A 23,005-nucleotide genomic window follows, 5' to 3' on the forward strand; every position below is an offset into this window, starting at 1 on the left:
AACAAATTGCATAGAATTACATCAGGAATATTATTTATTTACCAAACGGCAATTCCTAAAACCTGAGCCTAAAACAGCGTGTTATTGTAGAATATTTCGCGTAACCTTATTGTGTTGTGATATCTAGCACCGGTGTAGATAAGCCCTATGTTTGTTTCTGGCACAATAACATGAAAATAATTGGCTTTAAATAAATATACAATGTCTGAATTTAGAGACTGGTATTATGGAATACCTCTCTTCACCCGTTACTGGTTATCTTTAACTGTTGGACTCAGTATATTAGCCAAATTTAATCTTATTGACTTCAATTATTTTATTTTGGACATTGGCGCCTTCATCAATAGATTCCACGTAAGTATTGTAAAATTGGTTTATATTTATTAAATATCATATGTAAATTTACACCGGTTTTACATGGCATTTTCATAGGTCACAAGTATAACTAACTAAAATATTGCCAAACTATCATTGGTTTTAGTCATGGTCAGGTCAAAATGCATCAATGACCAAAATGTATTGAATGTGTTTACCTTATAGTTACTACCTACTAGTTAGTATGTCAGAGGTTTAGGAACTTAACATAGATCTAAGCCCCCATTCGCACGGGAGCTTTATCAACGCGCGTTAAAAAAGCGTTTGAATGACACAAATGGATAACCATGTATGTATTCACACGACAGCGGTGACGCTTTTTATCAAGCGTTGTTGGATTTTCGACTTTAAGCCTTGGTCGTTAAATCGAATTTAGAGTGCAGACAGATTCAAGCGCTTTTTTAACGCGCGTTGAAAAAGCTCTCGTGCTAATGGGGGCTAACTTTGGCATTACATTGAATATTTTTTACTAGTAAAGCAGCAATGCAGGAGGTCCCGGGTTCGAATCCTGGTAAGGGCATTTATTTGTTTGTTCCTGAATTATGGATGTTTTCTATGTATATAAGTATTTAACTTGAGTTTCCCCTCTATACATGTTTGCTTTTTATAATGGGGCACTGAGAGCAGTTACCTGGCATAGTGCAGCTACGCGATGGCTTTCAGAGACCATCCTTATATAATTAAATAAGATTGCCATTTACAAATTTGACAATAAAAATTACAGTCAATAACCAAATTGCAACTTCAAATATTCCGCGACCCATTAATTTTTACTCACTTCTCACTCTAATGGACCCGCCCCTAACTTCTATCCTTATTAAGTATGTACAGGGACATAATATAAAACTTTTAATTCTTACTGCTCGTCTTACTATTATTTCTATCTATCTATATTTAATTTCTACGTTTTTACCTCCATTTCATCTGCTATGTTGCTTGCCTTAACAATCTGTCATCTGCTTTCCGCTCTTTTTCACTAATGTTTTGTGTTTGTGGTGTTTTAGGTTCCCAGTCTATCCTTCCACAAAAATCAAAATTTAACCGAACATTCTCGTCTCACAAGTCAAAAGTCTACACCTCGACATTGGCAGAATCCACCTTGCTAAATTTAGCGAGAATTAAAAGCCATAAAAAAAAATCCAAATTGCAAATTGTCACAATTAATTTTGTTTTGACAATTTTATTTAGGCCATTCAAATCCATTTATGCAGGAAAAGCTACTAAGAGAGCAACCTAGGTTTGAAACAGAAGTTAGGGAAGTTAGGGAAGGTCTCCCAAGACCATTGTCACGTTGAGTTGAAGTAGCTGCCCTCAGCGCCCCATTTAAAAATTGCACCCTGTGTATTCTTTCTTCCTCGATTCCTCATGACTGAGGGTCGCGACCACATGAGGTCGTTATTTTGTGCACCAAGGCTCTCTATTCTGCACGATTTTCCGCCTTCCTAATAATAGGCACCTGTGTAGATCCCTGGCAGGCCTTCTTTAAAGTTGCGGATTGGTGGATGTCCACTACCCCGTCCTCCATCCACCATGCCAACCATAATACTACTGTGTATGTGTATACTTTACTTAAAACAAAAAAAATGTTACTAGTTATGGCGGCCAGCAACAGCACTATTCTACTATCCCATCACCCAATCAACCGGGTTCCACTTCCTCGTGAACTGTTACTTCCTGTACAGTTATTCCGAGCGTCTGGAGGATGGGATCTTCGCTGGCAAGCCAGCTGACTACTTTACTATGCTGATCTTTAATTGGCTTGTCTGCATTGGGATTGGAGTTCTGATTGGATTAAGTGTGAGTACATGTTTTGAACTATTTTCTGTATTAAAATAAAGTATATACTTACAAAAAAATTCCAAAAAAAGTGAAAAATATTTTTTTAGTCTTCTAGCATTGCCCTTCCATACCTACTTATTAGCTTGATATTTGTCCCAGCAGTGGGACGTATATAGGCTAAATTATTATTATTGTTAAATTAGGTGGTTCCACACAGCACAAATCGCAGCAGAAATTGGTGTAGAAACAGCTTATTCTGTATAGACGTGCCTCGCAACAAGCAATCGCCCCCGCGGCGATGAGGCACCTTTACGCCTCGGCCACGATATTGAGCGTATGCGACGGCGGCAGCGATAACCATAGGTTGGAGCGCGACACAGCGATCGGTCCTTTCGTTCCCACCTATGGTTGTCGTTGTCGCCAGTCACGTAATTTCGTGGCCGAGCCGTTACACAACTGCATCACGCTTCAATTTCCTTGCAGTGGCTCATTCTGTCCAGTCAGTGGCGAATTTACAGTCTTGGCCGCCCTATGCCCTGTAATTACTAGCCGCCGGCCCTTTCTCAGCACCCATTATACAGACTGCCGCTCTTAATATCTGGCCGCCCTAGGCCAGGGATTAATGGGCCTTAGGGCAACCCGCCTGCCTATTATATTTAAGTTTGTTCCTCAGTACGTAATGGATCCGATGGTGATCTCGGTGCTGTACGTGTGGTGCCAGCTGAACAAGGACGTGACCGTGTCCTTCTGGTTCGGGATGCGGTTCCGCGCCATGCTGCTGCCGTGGGTGCTGCTCGCGTTCAACGTCATTGTCAATGGAGGGTGAGTTTTTGATATGTTTAACATACGAGTATACACTTAGCAAAGCAGGTTGTACTGGCAGTGAGCTGTTAAAATCTGCCGAAACTTGCACAACCCATTTTTTCCCCTAATCTGTTACCATTTTTTATGTGCTTTAAAAATGCATGCATACAGTCAGAAATGAGAAAGCAGGCGAGCTAATTAAAATGATCTGCACACACATAATAAAGTTATGTTTCATTTTAGTACTTATTTCTTTTTTATTTAGGATTACCAACAGAAATTACCAATTTGCACAACATTTGATAAAAGGTTATCGAGCCATTAGAGCCAAGATTCTTTTAACATAACAATGATGCTTGTACTAAATGTGACTTTCCATCAGAGAAGGGTACTTGTGCTTTATCTGCAATAAGGACCATTCTATCAGAATTTCTGTTGAAATTTAAGATGAAAAGGTCCTTATTGCACTTGTAGCAAATAAGGACCCTTCTGTAATGGAAAGCCACAAATATAGGTTCACCTCTATATTTAGTTCGTTTATTTTAGCATTAGAAAAAAGCGACCAAGTGCGAGTCGGACTCGCACACGAAGGGTTCCGTACCATTATCTATAAAAACGGCCACCCATCCAAGTATCAGTACTTTTTAGGGTTCCGTACCCAAAGGGTAAAACGGGACCCTATTACTAAGACTTCGCTGTCCGTCCGTCCGTCCGTCCGTCCGTCCGTCCGTCCGTCTGTCACCAGGCTGTATCTCACGAACCGTGATAGCTAGACAGTTGAAATTTTCACAGATGATGTATTTCTGTTGCCGCTATAACAACAAATACTAAAAACAGAATAAAATAAAGATTTAAATGGGGCTCCCATACAACAAACGTGATTTTTGACCAAAGTTAAGCAACGTCGGGAGTGGTCAGTATTTGGATGGGTGACCTTTTTTTTTTTGCTTTTTTTTTGTTTTTTTTTTGCATTATGGTACGGAACCCTTCGTGCGCGAGTCCGACTCGCACTTGCCCGGTTTTTTAGTATTTGTTGTTATAGCGGCAACAGAAATACATCATCTGTGAAAATTTCAGCTGTCTAGCTATCACAGATCACGAGATACAGCCTGGTGACAGACGGACGGACGGACGGACGGACAGCGGAGTCTTAGTAATAGGGTCCCGTTTTACCCTTTGGGTACGGAACCCTAAAATAACGGACTATACTGCTACTCAATGGTCTATTTATAATGGTTTTTTAATTAAACATTTTGTTTCCAGTGGCGTTGAAGAGTTCCTGGGCATCCTGGTGGGCCACCTGGCCGTCTTCCTGAACTTCAAGTACCCGCAGGAGTTCGGCGGGCCCGCCTTACTGACACCACCTGCTATCCTGTAAGTATATCCAGTGGCTACAATTAAGTCTATGCTTCATCATCATCATATCAGCTAGAGGACATCCAGTGCTGGACATAGGCCTCCCCCAAAGAGTGCCACAATGTCCGTCTATGCTTGGTTATAAGTAACTACATGAAAGGAAGGAATATTTAAAGACAATATTGTAATTTTTATATTGACATTTTACACGTTTTAATGAAAGCCAAATGCCATGAAAAAAATCACCCAGAAACTAGATATTTGCAAGGGCAGACTCCACCCAAAATCTTAAAAGTTGGCTCGAGATAAAAATATTCACGAAAACATGTCTAATTTTAAGTTGTATATCGTTACCCTGCATACCATAGAAGTATAATTTTTAGTATAAAATAGCTAGTGATATAGGTAGCCGAGGGATCTGACAAGCAAAATATTAATCGGAAGTATATTTTTAGAGTAATTGAGATCAAAGGTGACATTCGCGATGACGACCATATTTTCCGTCGCAAGTTAGGCGCGGCGATTGATATCTTTTGTTTCCTTCTAATTTCCTGGCTTTACGCCCCCTCTTAAGATATGTGTCAGGGCAGCACGGACGTTAGAAGCCCTGATGCAGTTACTACGAAATGCTTAACACCATCTAGTTCAGCAGTTATAATACTTATAATTACTATAAGTTAATAATAATATTTTGGACTTCATTGTGCAATTGTGCATCGATAATTTCACTTTATTTTATTTATAGAAAGAAATATTTCCCTGAGTTCCGTCGTCCGAACAACTTCGGTCCTGCACCCGGAACGAGAACCCCCGCTCCTGAAGGACACGAGTGGGGCCGCGGACAAGCTCTAGGCGGCCTCTGAATCCATCTTCGATCTTCCTCTCCATCCTTTTACTTAACAACCTTGTACCGTGAGTATTAGTACTCATATTAGTATGACAGGCTATATTTGGGCCAAGCTATAGTTCGTTTTTTTAGCATTAGAAAAAAGGTAAGCGATCTTGATATGTCTTGAAACACGGTTTTTAAAAATCTGTAACTATTACTTAAGAAATCAGAAGAATATAAATCGTCGGGTGGTAAGCAAAAGTCACTAACTAACAACATTGAAATTATTGGACAATAAACCGTGTTACAAGTGTAATACAGTGCATTGTTACTTTAATTTTTTGATAGTACTTAGTGAGTTTTGCTTGTCACCCGACGTAATGATCGTATTAGATTCATAATTGTTACATATTTGCCGTGACTTATTTTACGTATATAATACGTGTTTTTCAATTAAAAGACACATCAAGATTGTTTACCTTTTTTCTAATTCTAAATAAAACGAAATATGTACATATATATCTACAGTCAATGTTTGACAATATGTCAACCCAAAACGTATGATGCTTTAAGGATGAACAATATGTGATATTCGGCTGTTATGTCTTAAATAACTTTTATTAGACAGTGGATCTTCAGTACGATGTACTACCTATATTTTTAACCCATTGTGTGATGAATATATGTGTTGCCTAAAACTTACACTTATGGCGACAAATCGACAATTCACTTCGTAGTTTGTTATCGAGTCGCGCTAATAGGCTAGTGACTACTCCCCATTAAAAGTACAAAAAACACAAATATTTTTTCGTTTTAAGGTTAAAATAAGGTAGGTAATCAATCGAGTTTTCATATACTTATTAAAAAAGATAGTTACAATAACGAAAGATTATTAACCACAAGCCACAAAGAAAATATATTATTTTTTAAATCTTGTAAAAAATAATTTAACTGCTCACTATTGCGAATTTTAGTTCTAACGGTATCTAGTTAGGCACACGGAGGGGCGTATAAGCGACCACTTCTGTACAAGTAATACATATTAGCAAAGTTGATCCACTGTTACCCTTGATGGTTGATGGATCTATACCCCACTCTCCCCTACTCTGAGCAGACTCAAAGCAGACATGTTGGCTTTGATAGACTTGCTCGGCAAATATGTCAGCATCCGGGACCAGAGTCAGCACGTTTTTATGAGACTAATAGGGAGTATTGCTGCAATGTTCTGCCGCCAGAGTGCAGCACTAATTTGTTTAGTAAACCATAGAGACCATAGATTAACTTATACATACTAGGCCTTAAACAGTTTTTTGACAAGTTTTTACTATGACATTGATGCATCAAGGCGGTTTGTTTACAGGTGGCCTACCGAGAAACGCGAAAATCGAAATTTCTTTATCTGCCTCTCTATCGATCGAATAAGCAAAAGTGATAGAGAGGCAGAAACCGACTTGCGACTGTCGTGTTTCACGGTAGGCCATGTGATTGAGTTAGTGACGCCCTCTACGCAGAGTTTTGCGTAATATTCCCTATTGCAACGCAATAATAAACCACTAAATCAGTTGTCGACATTCTAGGTGCCACCTTCTTTAATATATTTTTATATTAAAGTCCATAGAATCTTGTCGGACTTCAATTAATAATATGTGATCATGTCATAAGTCGAATAACAACTAAAGATACAGTTTTAATATATTAACTAGGGATGTACCGACTGGTCGCCGACTAGTCGGGAAAGCCGACTATCCGGCCACATTTGTAGTCGGCGATTAGTCGGCGACTAGTCGGCAAAAATAGCCGATTAGTCGGCACTTTATCAGTGAAAGAAAAACAGAAAAAATAGAAATCAACGGTCAATATTTACCATGCGTTTTATGTTTATTTTACTAAAATACCTATTCAGGGTTGCATACGAAAACTTTTGTTCATATAATTGACCGTTTGATCGTTATCGTATGTTAATCCAGTAACTTTGTCGAATTTTGTAACCTGGCTCTTGCATCAAATCCGGTAGTTCTGATTTTTTGCAGAATTATTTATGATGTTGGCCCAATGAATAATACAAGTTTGTGACTTCGAGCGCCGAACGCAACTTTGTCAAATATCGAAAAACCCGCGAAAATTTCTGTTTTCTTTTATATTTGGGCGATTATAAACCTAAAGGACTAGTTTATGATAGTGCCTTCTTAGGGCGTTTTTAAAGTGGACTAGATTGGCTACAGTACGAAACTAGAATTGTCTCTGTACATTTAATAGTTTCCGAGACAAAGCCTTTCAAAGTTTATAATTTTTTTCGAACTTGTATTTGTAGGCCAAGTAAGTGCAGTGAGTATGCACTTTTGTCTCAGGCAATGCCGCTTGGCACAATTGTTTCTAAGGTAAAACAAAGCTGATTTGAGCCGGTAGACACGAGATCGTACCGTGCCTACCCCCCAAAAAAGGGGGGGAAATGGTCGGCTCCCCAGGTGCAATCTATGCTATATTTCTTCCTGCTCTTTGCAACTAGGGCAAGTTATATATCATTTTCATATAATATAAGGACGAGCACATTATATTCATACTTTTAAAACGCCAAATTAAGTGTTTTTTTTACATTTTTAACCTTTGACTTTGGCCATAATTACATTTCTATGGAAATCGTCACTCAATCCGCTACATATTTTTCCAAAAAAATGTATAACTGCCTGCTTTGAAGTGATACTTTATAGAATAAGGAATCCCTCAATTATATGAAAATAATATTTATTTTCATATAATTTTTATTTATTTTTATATATATTTTTATTTCTTCCTGCTCTTAAGCAGGAAGAAATATAGCATAGATTGGACTGGTGATCCGACCCTTGCGCCTCCCTTTTTGGGGGGTAGGCACGGTACGATCTCAAGCTACCTGGTCAAATCAGCTTTGTTTGACCTTAGGAACAATCGTGCCAAGCTGCATCGCTTGAGACAAATGTGCATACTCACTGCACTTACCCTACGAAAACAATTTCAAAAAATTATAAATTTTGAAAGGTTTATTTTGTAAACTACTAGATGTACAGAGACGATTCTAGTCTCGTATTGTAGCAAATTAAGTCCACTTTAAAAACGTTCTGAGAAGGCACTATCAAAAACTAGTCCTTTAGGGTTGTAATCGCCCAAATCTAAAATAAAACCGAAATTATCGCGGATTTTTCGATATTTGACAAAGTTGCGTTCGGCGCTCGAAGTCACAAACTTGTATTATTCATTGGGCCAACATCATAAACAAAGTCTGCAAAAAATCAGAACTACCGGATTTAACGCAAACGCGAAATGTACAAATTTACTGTATTATATCTGGGGGCTGGTTTTTTCCTCTACAGGTCGATCTCAACTGATTCTCGTGTAATTTCATGTGCAAGTTCTATAGTTAATTTTTTATTATCATTATTCAGTTTTTGTTTTTTTTTTTTTTTAATGGTGGAGCCACGAGGAACTATAACTGGCGACTACGTGCGGAAAATAGAGCCTTGGAAATACCTCCTATACAAGCTGTACTGACGGTCTGCTCAGGATCGCAAAATAAAAGAACTAAAGACAGAAATTGAACGAGGATTCTTGTGATAGGTCTTTGAACCTGTAGAGAACACCTTTTAGCCAAGCTAATATGATGAATAGCGCAACCAAAGGAGCAAAAATATTGTTTTTCACCTGACCTTATACGAAACTAATGATCTGGCCGACTAGCCGACTAATCGGCCATTCGAGCGCCGATTAGTCGGCTAGTCGGCCAAATCAATAGTCGGTTCATCACTAATATTAACGTTATTTTTATAGCTAAGTACCTATAGTGCTGTTGTTGTGTGATAGTCTTGCTGTATTATATACATATATGTAATATGTTTATGTATTAGATATTGTGATTGCTGATTACTTGTACAATTTGTAAAAAAAAAAAAAATAACCACACCAGCTGATGGAGGCTCTCTTCATTGTTCAAAAACTGTTGAGAAAGTTGCAGTTTATCCACAGTTTTGGCAAAGTAATCTGATGCAAATTTTGAATCGTTTCTTTATGTTGGCTGGTAGGATTGACTTTTGAATGATAAATATGTAATAACGTTCGTTTGGATTTAATTTGGTTTGATTTTGTATGATATTTTACAGTTAGTATTATCCATGCGTTGGTGTGGTGAAAAATGTTGTGTTTCACTCGGTGGCAAAATTTGTTTAACCCTCGTGCCTTGAACCCTCGCAACGCTCAAGATTCCACTTTTCGTTCTAACCACGAGCATAGCGAGTGGTTCAATTTTGGAATCTTTCGCTTGCTCGGGTATCGATATTAGCACGAGCGCTTAAACAACAACTTTGCCCACTTTTAAAACAAATAACTATTGTTATTGATATGGAGATGAGTTTTCATGTCAAATAATGTATTTAATGTATGTACTTACATAATACGTGTCGTGTGTACCACAGTGGGCATCAGTGTACCTATTTGTTAACGCCGCGCGCTGAGGATGTGATACACGCGGTTAAAAATTTCGCATTTACACAAAACGTGGATGTTTCATTAATATCATATAGGTACAATGTTTCAAAGAAAAATGTAATTAGGTATCTAATGTCAAACCAAAAATAAAAATATTTTTACTTATCCTATACTTTAAATTATCTACCTTTTCACAAACATACACAAATAACTTTCATTGCGTACAGTCGACGTCAAACATGTGTTTACACTTTTGCACCTTACTTCCTTTGTAATAAGGCGAAAAATGTAAATATGTATTTGACATCGACTGTACGATACGAGACCAACCCCGAAATCGCAAAAGAATACATTTACCTCTAATTTAGGTCTATCTATTATTTACCTCTAGTGTAGCTAGTATTGGGTCCTTACCTATGAAATTGGCGTTTTTGTTCATAGATATAAGTCTGATCCTAGTTTTTTTTTTTTTTTACAAAAGTACATACACAATTACAATAAAACTACAATATGATTTCGCCAAACTGCTTGACAGCAATTAATTGTTATTTTTTATTGTTAAGTGTTCAGAATTAAGCCTTGAAAATAGGTCTTTTCATGTGCTGTCGGTTCGAGTATTAAAATTACTTATATTTTTCTAATGGTACCAATTTTCAAGAAATGGAGATATTGAAAACATACCTTAAAGGTGTCAAAAATTACTGGAAAAATTTTGTTTGGTTTGAATTAGCCATCAAAAAAATATCCGCAAAATTAATTGTATGGAAATTCGTGTTTCGTTGAAATTCTCCGAACAAAACGCCAATTTCATAGGTAATGACCTAATATAATAAAACTTTTTTCTAAATATTGATAATTTATTCTGTATGTTCTTTAGTTTAAATAATAGTCAATAGACCGCAATGCATTCTAGCCTTCAATACAATGAGCAATAATATCCCCCTACAACCTACAACACGTAACATCGAAGCACAACGTAGACACTTATAATTACGTAAATTCAGTCTTTAAGTAGGCTTTGCACCGTCTGCATTGTAAACGAGGCCGGGTGCTACTTGGCGACCCGGCTGTTCTAGATAAATTAAGACGAACCTTTGTCACAACACACAACACGTCGCTAATTGTAATTTGTGCTTCAATTAACTCGACATTAAAAACGATACCCGACTGAATGTTAATTAAAGTAATAAATATAAATTGCGGTCAATTTGTAGGTATCTCTCTCGTTCTCCGCCGGAAACTCGGCACGGCATTGCGTCTCAATACTTTCAATGTTCGGTGTCAGGCTTCAGCGCCAGCACGCCTTGCGCGTGCAGGTCGCGCACGGCCTCGAGCAGGCGGCGCTCGGCGCGTGGCTCGCCCAGCGCCACGTCTACACTGCCGGCGCACAGCAGCAGCGCACGCAGCGCAGCGCGCGGCCAGTCCGCCGCCAGCGCGCGCCTCACCACCACTCCCGACCCGCCGGCGCCCAGCCGCCTGCACTCTGCCTCCAGCCGCTCGCCGTACTCCTCTATCAGCTCCGACCCCACTTCGCGACGCAGCTCCGGCGTCAAGGACGAAAGCAGCAGAAGCGCTACGTCGTCCATCGGTCGCCCTAGCGACACCATCTGCCAGTCCAGGGCAATACACTCGCATTCGCCGTCCCGCTCCCTGAACAGGAGATTGCCGCTCCAGAAGTCCGCGTGGGCGAGGGGCGCAGGTTCGGCGGGCCGAAGGAGCGTGCCGAGCAGCGAAGGCGCGCGCTCGCTTAAGGCGGAGACGGCGGCGGCCTCCTCGGCACAGTCGGGGCGCGCGCGGAGGAATGCCTCGAGCTGCGGTAGGCCGCGGCGCACGAGGCGCAGGTAGCCGGCTGCGGCGCGTTCGCAAGGGAACAGGAAGTCGAACCGGGAATCGAGCGGGCCCTCGCGCTCACGCAATGCAAGCGCCAGCGCGTGCAAGCGCGCGGCCGCGTGCAGTGCTGCGCGCGCTCGCCTCACGCTCAACCCCTCTGCAAACTGCGCAGCCTCGTAGCCCGCCGACGTAACGTCCTCCAGCACCAGCTCGCTGTCGCCGCCAATTTCATCTACCACATAAGAGGGTATCTTTAGTCTTTACTTATGGTAATGAGAAGGTATTTGGTTTTCTTTTATTTATTGTACCTAGGTACAATAAAGAGGATTGACAACACGCCTTTGCGAAAGTACTATTTTTCACGTCCTCGTGTTTACCTAACTGCCTAAAATAATGAAAATAAAAGGGAAATTATCATGAATACCTAAGGTCACTTGCGCCATCCAGGGTCATCACTAACTCGGAGCTAACCGGTTAAACCCGCAGTTACCAGTACAATTTAACTCTGTGTTACTTATGTGTTAATGCTATCTCTCTTCTTCTTCTCAAATTAAATTTGAATAGGGTACTTTTTTCTGTTTTGTTAGTAGCTAACTTACGTAGGTATCTATACTGAACATAGCATTATATTATATAGAACAATTTGTATGCCTAACTTTATCGATAGAGAGATAGATATAAAGTATACTCAACATCGAGAGCGGGTAAATAACTGAAAAATAAACAATGAAGAATCAAAAAGAAAAAAATAGCTAAATAGGTCATGAGTGTCGGGTGCTGAAAGTGGGACGCCGCAGCGAGCTGAGAGCGATCGACGTGTTAAGTAGTGACGTCACAATGAGCTCAGCTATCTCAAATCTCAACATTCAACAATCAATTATTTTAGCCGGTTCATAAACTCTGTGAGGTCATCTAGGTACCTAGGTACCTATGTTTTTATTTTCTGAAGATCGACTCACGCTTGGCTGTAATTTCCTAGGTTTTCCTCATCTACTTATAGGTTATAGGTAAATTAATAAGAACTATTTTGTGTATTTTTTACATTTTAATGTAGTTTCGGGAATAGGCTGTGAATACCTCATTGAAAAGTATAAAAGTGCGAAACTTTTATGCGCGGTTGGCATTTATTTCATCTTGCCAAGATGCATTTTTCTTTCATATGTCAATCGTATCGTATTGAAGGATCGATATAGAAGGGTTTGAGGCAAATATTATTTGAACCGTCGCGGTTATATATCTGCATACATCTCTGCATGTCTACACAGACAGCAGACTACAGAGGGCGTCAGCGTCTGAGTAGGTATAGTAACATGTTTATATGAGAAACACACTAACCTGGTAATCTAGCCTTCATACATTTAGGTATCGGCAAGCCCATGCCGGGTCCCAGCGCTTCTTCGGCCAGCTTATTCAGCGCCGGCGCGAGTTCAGTATAGAAGAGTATCTCGCGGGTATCAAACTGTGCTTCGGCCACGAAGAGTCGGCCGAAGGGATCGCGCGGAGGCAGCTTGACCACCAGGGGGAGAGAGCGCCGTTCGCCACCGCTCTCGTAACAGATGGTGACGGCCAGCACGCGGGACAGCGCCCCGGCGACGCCCGCTCGGGACTCCACATGAACCTAAGGGCGGGTAATACAGGTTACCTATAAGCCTGAGTTTTTTTTATTCACATGATATGAATCATGTCGTATTGTCAATACTTAAATCGGAACTCGGGCGTAAAATAAAATACTTACTGGTCTGTCTGTAGCCAGATAGTAGGTTAGCATTATGAATAACAGCAGGTCAGGAAGGTAATATTTATTGCCCTGTGATTGCACTATGTATATATACAAATTTTCCTCATTTCTGAATGAGGACTTCTAGTCTCAAAAATACAAATCTTCATTGAATTGAAACTCGACTTCACCCAAACCAACTGGTAAAGAGTTAATAATAAAAACCGGGCAAGTGCGAGTCGGACTCGCGCACGAAGGGTTCCGTACCATAATGCAAAAAAAAAAAACAAAAAAAAAGCAAAAAAAAACGGTCACCCATCCAAGTACTGACCACTCCCGACGTTGCTTAACTTTGGTCAAAAATCACGTTTGTTGTATGGGAGCCCCATTTAAATCTTTATTTTATTCTGTTTTTAGTATTTGTTGTTATAGCGGCAACAGAAATACATCATCTGTGAAAATTTCAACTGTCTAGCTATCACGGTTCGTGAGATACAGCCTGGTGACAGACGGACGGACGGACGGACGGACGGACGGACGGACGGACGGACGGACAGCGAAGTCTTAGTAATAGGGTCCCGTTTTACCCTTTGGGTACGGAACCCTAAAAATTGGCAAAATGTACCTCGTTGGCGTGGTTGACCCCAGCAGCGGCGAGCAGCTCGCGTGCCCACTCCTCGGTGAGCGCGGCGTCCTGCTCTGCCTCCGGGCCCCCCTCACAGTCCGAGCCCTCACTGTCGCTGCTCGGCGCCTCCGACACCGCCACGCTGTCCCCGCCCCCCGCCAACATCTTAACTCCTACACAGCTAACCCTCAAAACATCACTTGCGTATTTTTTTAATTATTTTGTAGAGCACGTTTGTCAGTGGAGGTCCGATGGTGTGTGTGTAGCGCGGCTCGCGGGCGCGGCGCGGACGCGCATGCGCGTTTCGCCTCCAAGCCTATCTGCCGCAACTACATTCAAGAACTTAATCAATTATATGTTTTATTCTCATGACATAAGGTTTACAAGTCAATGATTTTTCAAGTGCTGATGTTCCAGATTTCCTTTACGCGATAGCGCATCTCCCTCAATTATTCATCGGTCTCCTATGACGTGTCGCCGCTCAATCGCGACATGAAGGTATCTGGGTTGCGTAGGGATTTTTTCCATTTGTAAATGCACCAGGAGGAACAATTTGTGATTGCACTCTGTCTGTGTCGGGGACGATGGAATGCTGATGTAGGTCATGCGAATGATTTTGGTTAGTGTAGGACTGTAGGTACAAAAGTTGAACTTTACTTCCACATCTACGTTCATACGTAGGTATATTCATATATACAGGTGGCCCATTTAGATCGGACAGTATTGAAAAATCTGAAACTATAAGACATACGATGATCTCTTCTTGTGTTGTGTTGCGACACTAGCAAAGAGCTACAAACAACCACAAATGACAATTTTACTACCTAAACGGGTCGAATATTGTATTGATTTATTTTCTTCTTCTTCTTGGTGAAAATAATGGTGGTCATTTTGAAAACTTACTAAAATATATGAAAACAATTCATTATATTCATTTCAGACATCATGTTTCATTAGTAATATTTACTGCTTAAGACCTACACAATCGATATCCAAATAGAAATAGGTAGTGTTAGTTTAATTTTCCAAAACGTCCGGGTTCGATTCCCGAGCTGAGTACACATTTATTTTAAATGTATGAATGCAGTTTTTCCTGTTACTAATATCGTTTCAGATTGTCCCATACTGACCGATCTAAATGGGCCACCCTGTATAAGTAATAACTGTAATAAGTATCTACGCTCAATTATAGCAGCAATACAGTCCTAGCATTAGGAATGTATGTCAGTATGCTCTTCTTTTATTTAATGTCTTGGTTCTAGAATATTAAAAAAAAATACTATGTAGGTATTAATATTCCTATAAGTAAGTAAGTACTTAAGTTTGGTGATGAGTCTTATTTTTCTAAAATCTAATTTAATTTGAACCTTAAATCGAAACTCTAAGGTTGAAATTCTATTAAAACATGTGCGGTCGATAAATCGTCCTTATGCGGAAAAGGGTTTTGATAAAAGTTAGACCAAGAAAAGTCTGCAGTGATTTTGATAGCGCACGCCGTGCAAGTGTTATTTACACTTTATACGTCATAATTGCATAGAAGTTGACGTTTAAAATAACACTTGCACTGCGTGGGCTATCAAAATCGCTGCAGACTTTTCTTGGTCTAACTAACTTATGCAATAATATATATATACGTGAAATGTTAAAAGGTACGGCATTTTTACATTATAATTAAATTATCTATCTATTTAATATAGGTCAAGATCTAACTAAAATATCGACACGGACAAACCGATGGGACCGACCCTAGTCACAGGTGTCATCACTCATCTCCATACAATTTATAACCTTAAAACGCAAAATTGTATTGAGATGACATCCGTCAGCGTACCCTTCCTGTTTGAAAAATACTATAACTGTAAGTACCTTCGAGCAACACCGGCTTCCGACACATCGGAAGGGAGGGGCCCAAGCGATATCTCACCGTACTGTTATTGTATTCTGAGAGATGAGAAGTCGGATTTGTCGCTCGACCGATACGCAATTTGTACTGAGCGAGCAAAATCGATAAATCCAACAATTACATGAGACTATAATATAATAATTGTGTTTGAATGTAATTAAACGTATGATATGTAAAAAAAATATTACATGTGAAATGTAACACTTTCTTTTTGTAAATTTGATGTCCCCGACCATTATATAACAAAAAACCGAGCAAACAGGCATTTTTGTGCAGCAGTGTTCACGCGCGCGTCTGGACTCGGTCTAGTGAAAAATCCAAGTGCAACTAGTTTTATTACCCGCGCTAGATTAGATTGACGCGCTAATCTTGTACCTCGGCAGAGGGGAAATAGTGCGAATGCCGCCTCCCTTCCGTGTTGCTCGAAGCCTATTACTCCAAGTTACTGACCATAGATTTATTAGGCATAGATCACTAGTCCGTACTCCGTAAGTACATCCCTAGTGAAGCCATTTCAAGTGCGACGTCACATCGCACTCGTGTCATCGTATTCGAAGGGCCCCCACGCAGCAACGCAAAGTCGAATCGTTTTGTGTACAGTTGTACACCTCCCGATTAAAAAACTAAAACACAGGAAAGATGGTTGTTTGTGCAGTAAATGGGTGTCACAACGCATCATATGATAAAAACAAACCGACTGACATTACATTTCACGCGTAAGTATCGAGTTTAATGCTTAGTTTAATGTGATATTTTTATGTAATCGTAAATACAAAAAATCCAAATTTTCGTCAGCCGCATGAATCTGGTAAATAACTGGATCTGGCATGAAAGGTGGGGGGAGGGGAAGTGACCGAACAGGATAGTGATATCTTTCAGTAGGAGTGGCAGCGAAAGAGCTATTATTGTTTGTCCTTGTCACAGCCTCACATTTTATTTGGTCTGCACCGTAAATTTAGTACGGATTATGGTGGGCAACAAATAAATTCGACCAATCATAGTGTCGCATTGCGTATGTTTTGTCCCTCACGGAGGCACGAGTATACCACTATAGGATCCTATGGTCAGCGTCAGCCGCCATTTCTTATAAATGTTGCCAGTGTAGTGAATATTGTTTCCTCAAATGGGACATGACGTTTACATTCAACTAAAATAAATACGCTTAATTAAAGTTCCTTGTATAATAGGGAGTATTACTGCAATGTTCTGCCGCCAGAGTGCAGCACTAATTTGTTTAGTAAACCATAGAGTAACTTATACATACTACGCCTTAAACAGTTTTTTGACAAGTTTTTACTATGGCATTGGTGCATTTACAGGTGGCAGACCGCGAAACGCGAAAATCGAAATTTCGTTATCTGCCTCTCTATCGATCGAATAAGCAAGAGTGATAGAGAGGCAGAACCCGAACTTTCGACTGTCGTGTTTCACGGTAGGACATGTGATTGAGTTAGTGACGCCCTCTACGCAGAGTTTTGCGTAATATTCCCTATTATAGAAAATTATATATTTAATAATTTTTCATTATTTCATTTCAAATTATGTTTTTTATCAAATAAGATTAATTATTTATTTAGTTTTGTTCTTATATTTATTTGGTGTAATGTTCGTTTTAGATTTCCGACTGATCCGCTTCTGTCTGCGACGTGGACGGGAAAAATTAGGCAAAATCGAAATGACGCCACATGGAAACCGACTAAACATAGTCGAATATGCTCGGTCCATTTTGATGAGCAAAATAAGTACACTAGTAAAACCGGCTTGCGCAAATTACGACATGGCACGGTCCCGACTAAAGTAAGTACTTTTTTGAACAGGTAACTGTGTTTTTAAAATAGCAACAAACCCCATCAAATACACATCATCGGGAGAAGAAAAGTAAGATGTCCCTTGTAATATGAATTGCAAATATTGGCCGCCATCTTGAACTTTTTAGGCTCGCACATACCTAGTAGGAGGCGCGAAGGGTTGAAAGTGAGAGTGCCAGATTATAGTTTGTGTCCGATTGTGTTGAAAATGTATAACTGCGGATCCGAAGGAATCCTCCTAAATGTGGATCTCTGGTCAGAAATTTTATAAAGCGAAGATTATGTATTTGTAAGGGATAAAACATAATTTAAGTAAATTAGGCCCATAAAGTGTTACGAACAACGGGTTAACCCATTCATGGCCACGAACCGCTGAGCGTACACAATACGCCGGGCCACCATACAAACCGTTTTTAGCTAAAACGTATGACTCAGCTTATGGGTCTCGAGCCTGGCGCGTACGGTAAATAAATCGCCGCTTATGAAGCCGGCCAGTTGAACAGCATTATGCAACATTTTTACTAACCACCGTTTTTCTGTGCCTATCAAAAAAAAACTAATTACTTATTGCAGTTTGGTTAGGCGGGTTCAAATTCCGGTAATCCATAGCCATGGTCACAAAATACGAAATCACTAAACAGCACAGGAGGAGTATAAAGTCGCCCACGAATAAATCGTGACTAAATAATATTTCCCGTGTTACTCCAAAATACATCTCTAATAGGGGGGATGGGATGAATCACTTCTTGAACTCTTGTGACAAATACCACATGAAAGATAATACCGCCGCCGCCGCTCGGATGCATTCCTTGTTTATTGTCCAAGTGTGTCCGATAAGCTTACACCTGGTCGGTCATTTATCTTTGTTTTGGTAAACGCCATTATATTAGTAACAATAGAGAACTTTAAAATGTGTTATAGTACTTACTTTCTAATCTGCCGTAAAAACCATGATGTTTTAAAGAACTTGTAAATATTTGTCACAAACTATTTGTAATACAATACATATTAGTTAGTGATGACTGTTTCAACGGCCTTGTTTTATATTGAAACTAAAAAAAATTAACCTTAACATCATTGTTAGTAGGTAATTGCCTAAGATACAATACAACGATCAGCAAATATTATGACATAAAAGTACAGTGGGAGAAAATCCTAGTTGCCTTACCCCTCATACAAAACAAAATATTATTATACTACGGTTTGGTTCCTACAAAATGTGGCTTACCATCATCCAAACAGTAATCGGTTGTAAAATGGTACAATATCAAACAGCTTCAACATGAAATAAGCTTTAAAACCAGCCAATAAAGTTTATTTTAGCCTGCTACGGAAACATTAGTAGTTTTTACAAGTAGCGCCAGGCCACGGTGACCCAGACCTTGAGCCATGTCAATAACTTCTGAAATATATATATTTCTTGTATTTTTTAAATATGTATTTTTCTGTTTGCTTGCATCGCATATGTATCTAGAATTTCAGTATATTTACTATATTGCACTGATAGTAAACCAAACTTGAATATTCTAGACCCTGTTTTCATTAAAAAATACGTGTTTATAATTTTTTAACCTAATATACCTTATAGAAATGGTTGTTAGCTTATATGATACTTATGTTATTACATCAAATTACGTTTCGTTTAAGTTTAAATCAGAATTTATTCAAGACTCACATGTGAGTCACTGGCCCTGCGGAACTGTTTGAGCATGACCCATACGCTGAGTCGCTGGCCCTGAATGGGTTAATGTTTAAGTTGATGATATTAAAGTATAGATTAGTTAAATCATGGTATAATTTGGTTTATTTGTTTTTTCATTTCAGGATGTACCTGTTTTTATCAGCGACAATTGTAATTACTTGAAACAGCGCAACCCAAGTTCACCACAACCGGTATGCTTTAAAATAAACGTTTGAATGTTTTTGATCTTATTTATTTCGTATGTATATAGTAATTATACCTAAGTATATTTTTCAGGGTACCTCACGAGACGACACTAATAAAACACACCTCAAATCACCATCTTTGTCTTCGACTTCTATAATACTGTCAACAATTATCGATTCTCAGGAAAAGGATTCACTGCGACAAAAATTGAAGAAGAAAGTGATTCTGCAACGCAAACTGACTAAAAAAATCAAACTCCTTCAACAAAAAACACGCCGCTTAAAGAAACAAAATGAATCACTAAAAATTATTTTAAAAAAATTACGCAACGAGAGATAGGTACTTATATCAATACTTAACGATTTGTGCAACATACTGTCTGAAAATGTTTTTGCTGCAGAGCTATACAACAGCATAGCTTTTAAAATACAGGAAAACACGGCCAATACCAAAATATACTCCAGAATTTAGGAAATTTTGCCTCACATTACACTTCTACTCGCCTCGAGCATATACTTATGTCAGAAAAACATTTAACACGTGTCTCCCGCACCCGAAAACAATTTATAATTGGTATAATAATCTACAAGAAAAAGAAGGTTTACACATCGCCATTCGCCAACAAACTGACTCGTAGACATCTGCAGTTTAGAAACACAATCATGAAAGTAAAATAAGCCGCTCAACTACTGAGCAGAAGTGTGGCAGTCGCGTTGAAATTTTGTCGCGATTTGTAGATTTTATTATTTATTTTTATTTATTATCCTATCCCCTCTCAAACTCTAACAAAGAAGTGGTATTTGATTTTTTAGATAAAGCCAAGAAATATATACTTGACCTAAAAGTGAAAAATATCAGAAATGCTACTCCCTTCAAGCTCAAAACTAAGACCTTTGAATCGGCCCTGACTGTGAAGTGCTGTCCTGGCTTTAAAGGATTACTGGTATGCATAGAAAGTTTTAAACTATTCTCACGTTGATCGAAGGCACGAATCAACTAAGACACATTACTACATACTGGGCCCAGTTTTATAAAGTTACAAGTTACAGGACTTACAGGTTACAAGAGTACAGGCTACAGGCACCTGTAATGCACTGTGAACGGCTACAGGTGTTTTATAAATACACATAGATAATTACAGTTGTAAAGAACCACGGTCAATCTCGATTACATGTGAAATCTAAAGGTGTGAAGGACATCACTACTTTAAAAAAAAACGTCTGTCATAGATACTCTGTTCTGTACTAAATGCTGTGTTATTGTTTGCTGTAAAATATTAATTATTGGAAAAATGGCCAGAAATGAAGGAAAAATCGAGTGGTTGAGAGCGGTATTCGATGCCAAGGATATACTTTTCGGGCCGTTTTCAGATTCAGACAAGTTAGATTAATGAAATATTTACCTAATAAGTAAATAAGTACTGTTTCACATTTCATTAAAATGTATCGTTTCGGAAGCGGCTCAAAGATAAGTACGCTGTGTATCGAAAATTATGAATACACTTTACCATAATGTGAATGCACTATACTTAAATAAAGAGACGAATGCTAATAAATCAACGACAAATATCGGCACCAATCCTTTTCCGTTTCCTATTAGATAAAATAAAACGAATCATCAACAAAATCAATATCAAACATATTGTCACTTTATTTCCTATTTAGGTACTATATATTTCAGATACATTAACAAAAACTGATAAGGTCAGTGCATGGAAAAGTATGCATGCCCTGGCACAATCGTTGGCGTTGGTGCCTAACAATAAAGAGTAAAGTTTAAAATCTCTCAGAAAACGAATAAATTTAATTAAAATTAAGAATTACGAGCGAAAGAGCGAATCACTGAGACACTACAAGCAGGGACCGGAACCGGTTACCTTAACCGGGGTTTTTCATAGGGTTATTTTAGAAGTGGTTATAAAAACCCCTACCATAACGGTAACCGTCTGATAAGGTAACACTTTGATTCGGTAACCGTATCAGATCGAGTTAACCTCGGTTACCGGTAACCGAAATAAAAACCCAGTCGATTCAGTTACCTCATAATAAGGTTTTGAACCAGTTCAAACGATTGTAATCTTTACGCACACTTAAACTGAACTTATTATTGAATAACCTTGGTTGGCATGGGCGGTCTATTAAGTCTCCAGCACAAACACGTTTTTTGTCGGTAACTTCGCTTATTGTCAATTCAAACAATATTGTACTTTGAGTCCTTAAGCTAAAATTGAAAACATTATTGAGCGATTACAGTATTATTTTGGAGCGACAGCCGCAGCGCGGCCATTCCTTTGTTTATCTTTATACCTGTGTGTGTTCTTATTGTTTTTGTTCATTTCGGAGCAATTCTAGTTTGGAATTTTTAGAAAAGGGCTTGCTGCAAGTATACACCATCCTATCCTAGCAATATCTGCTATTATTTAGTTATATTTTTAATGCTACTTAGATATTATTTTTCTATTTTTGGGTTCAAACTTGGTATGTACCTACAGATTAAAGACTGATTTAAGGAAAAATTTTAACCTAACTAGTAATTTTACTGGTAGGTATAGTTTATCTTTAGATAGAGTGATTAAAAAAAAACACTTTGTGATAAAGATACATGCGTTAGCGGATTGTGGTAGTGTGGTAGATATTTAACCATTGTTGACAAATGACATTATAGTTATTATGAGCTTATTTTATAATAAGCAATTACTTTTAAACGTTTTCAGATGCGGTGCGTTGTGACAGCTAAAAGTCGTAATTTACCTTGTTTTGCTTAATGCAGCGAGCAGAAAAATATATATATATATTATCTATAGCAGTGATAACCTTATTTTAATACTTCAAATCTTTCATTAATACCAGAATTCATTATATTTATTAAGTATCTGTAACATTGGTAGGTGAAATAATTTTGATTAAATTAAATAGATACATACTTAGTAAGCAGTGTTGGGCATTCAAGAATAAAATCATTATTTGAATAAGAATTCCTAAGAATAAAATCATGTTGATTTTATACCCGTCAAAATTATTCAAATAAAAAAATTAATAAGAATTATCTCATTCTTAATCAAGTAAATGTAATCATGATTTTATATTCTTAATAATATTCCTGGATTAAAACGTAGTCTGGGTGCCGTATAGATAGAAGTAAATAATAATAGTTTCTTGTCTAATTTATACCTAATTTTATTCAATAAAATCTTAAGAATTTAATTTACTGCCGCATAGTCTTTGTATTGGTCGATACCCGTATTGCTTTTAATGTGATAACTAAATCATCAGGTACAATTCAGCTCATCTGATCGGATGGTGGATAGCGAAACACTTCAATGGCTCACTGTGCCTAATTTAATGTAAAAAATAAAATACCGGCCAAGTGCGAGTCGGACTCGCGCAGGAAGGGTTCTGTACCATTACGCAAAAAACAGCAAAGAAATCACGTTTGTTGTATGGGAGCCCAACTTATATATTTATAACATTCTGTTTTTAGTATTTGTTGTAATAGCGGCAACAGCAATACATAATCTGTGAAAATGTCAACTGCCTAGCTATCACGGTTCATGAGATACAGCCTAGTGACAGGCAGACGGACAGCCGAGTCTTAGTAATAGGATCCCGTTTTTACCCTTCGGGTACGGAACCCTAA

At 38.7% G+C, this 23,005-nt stretch overlaps 2 protein-coding genes and 2 long non-coding RNA genes across 4 annotated transcripts in view; 2 read left to right on the forward strand and 2 right to left on the reverse strand.

Moving 5' to 3' along the window:
• Positions 1-23,005, reverse strand: part of LOC134803772 (uncharacterized) — a 77,377-nt gene that overhangs the window by 24,704 nt on the left and 29,668 nt on the right. The window lies entirely within an intron of this gene.
• Positions 16-5,227, forward strand: LOC134803749 (derlin-1-like). The gene is made up of 5 exons (XM_063776586.1): positions 16-354; positions 1,969-2,172; positions 2,828-2,976; positions 4,222-4,332; positions 5,060-5,227. Exons 1-5 carry the CDS (start codon positions 202-204, stop codon positions 5,175-5,177), a joined length of 735 nt encoding a protein of 244 aa, XP_063632656.1. The 5' UTR covers positions 16-201; the 3' UTR covers positions 5,178-5,227.
• Positions 10,435-14,307, reverse strand: LOC134803561 (uncharacterized). Its single transcript, XM_063776363.1, has 3 exons — positions 13,771-14,307; positions 12,764-13,046; positions 10,435-11,660 (listed from the first exon to the last, which is right to left on the reverse strand). Exons 1-3 carry the CDS (start codon positions 13,933-13,935, stop codon positions 10,867-10,869), a joined length of 1,242 nt encoding a protein of 413 aa, XP_063632433.1. The 5' UTR covers positions 13,936-14,307; the 3' UTR covers positions 10,435-10,866.
• On the forward strand, positions 17,262-19,919 carry LOC134803766 (uncharacterized). Its single transcript, XR_010146016.1, has 3 exons — positions 17,262-17,470; positions 19,306-19,374; positions 19,460-19,919. It is a non-coding gene; the product is annotated as an uncharacterized LOC134803766 (long non-coding RNA).

This window comes from Cydia splendana, chromosome 2 (assembly GCF_910591565.1).
Source record: "Cydia splendana chromosome 2, ilCydSple1.2, whole genome shotgun sequence".
NCBI lineage: Eukaryota > Metazoa > Arthropoda > Insecta > Lepidoptera > Tortricidae > Cydia > Cydia splendana.

Bases quoted from the DNA above. Each gene is read 5' to 3' on its own strand.
- LOC134803561 (XM_063776363.1), bottom strand. From the start codon at position 13,935: ATGTTGGCGGGGGGCGGGGACAGCGTGGCGGTGTCGGAGGCGCCGAGC. The intron at 13,047-13,770 runs GTACATTTTGCC...ACCCGCCCTTAG, and splicing joins GGGTCAACCACGCCAACGAG to GTTCATGTGGAGTCCCGAGC. The intron at 11,661-12,763 runs GTTAGTGTGTTT...CTTATGTGGTAG, and splicing joins TATGAAGGCTAGATTACCAG to ATGAAATTGGCGGCGACAGC.
- LOC134803749 (XM_063776586.1), top strand. From the start codon at position 202: ATGTCTGAATTTAGAGACTGGTATTATGGAATACCTCTCTTCACCCGT. The intron at 355-1,968 runs GTAAGTATTGTA...AAATGTTACTAG, and splicing joins CCTTCATCAATAGATTCCAC to TTATGGCGGCCAGCAACAGC. The intron at 2,977-4,221 runs GTGAGTTTTTGA...TTTTGTTTCCAG, and splicing joins AACGTCATTGTCAATGGAGG to TGGCGTTGAAGAGTTCCTGG.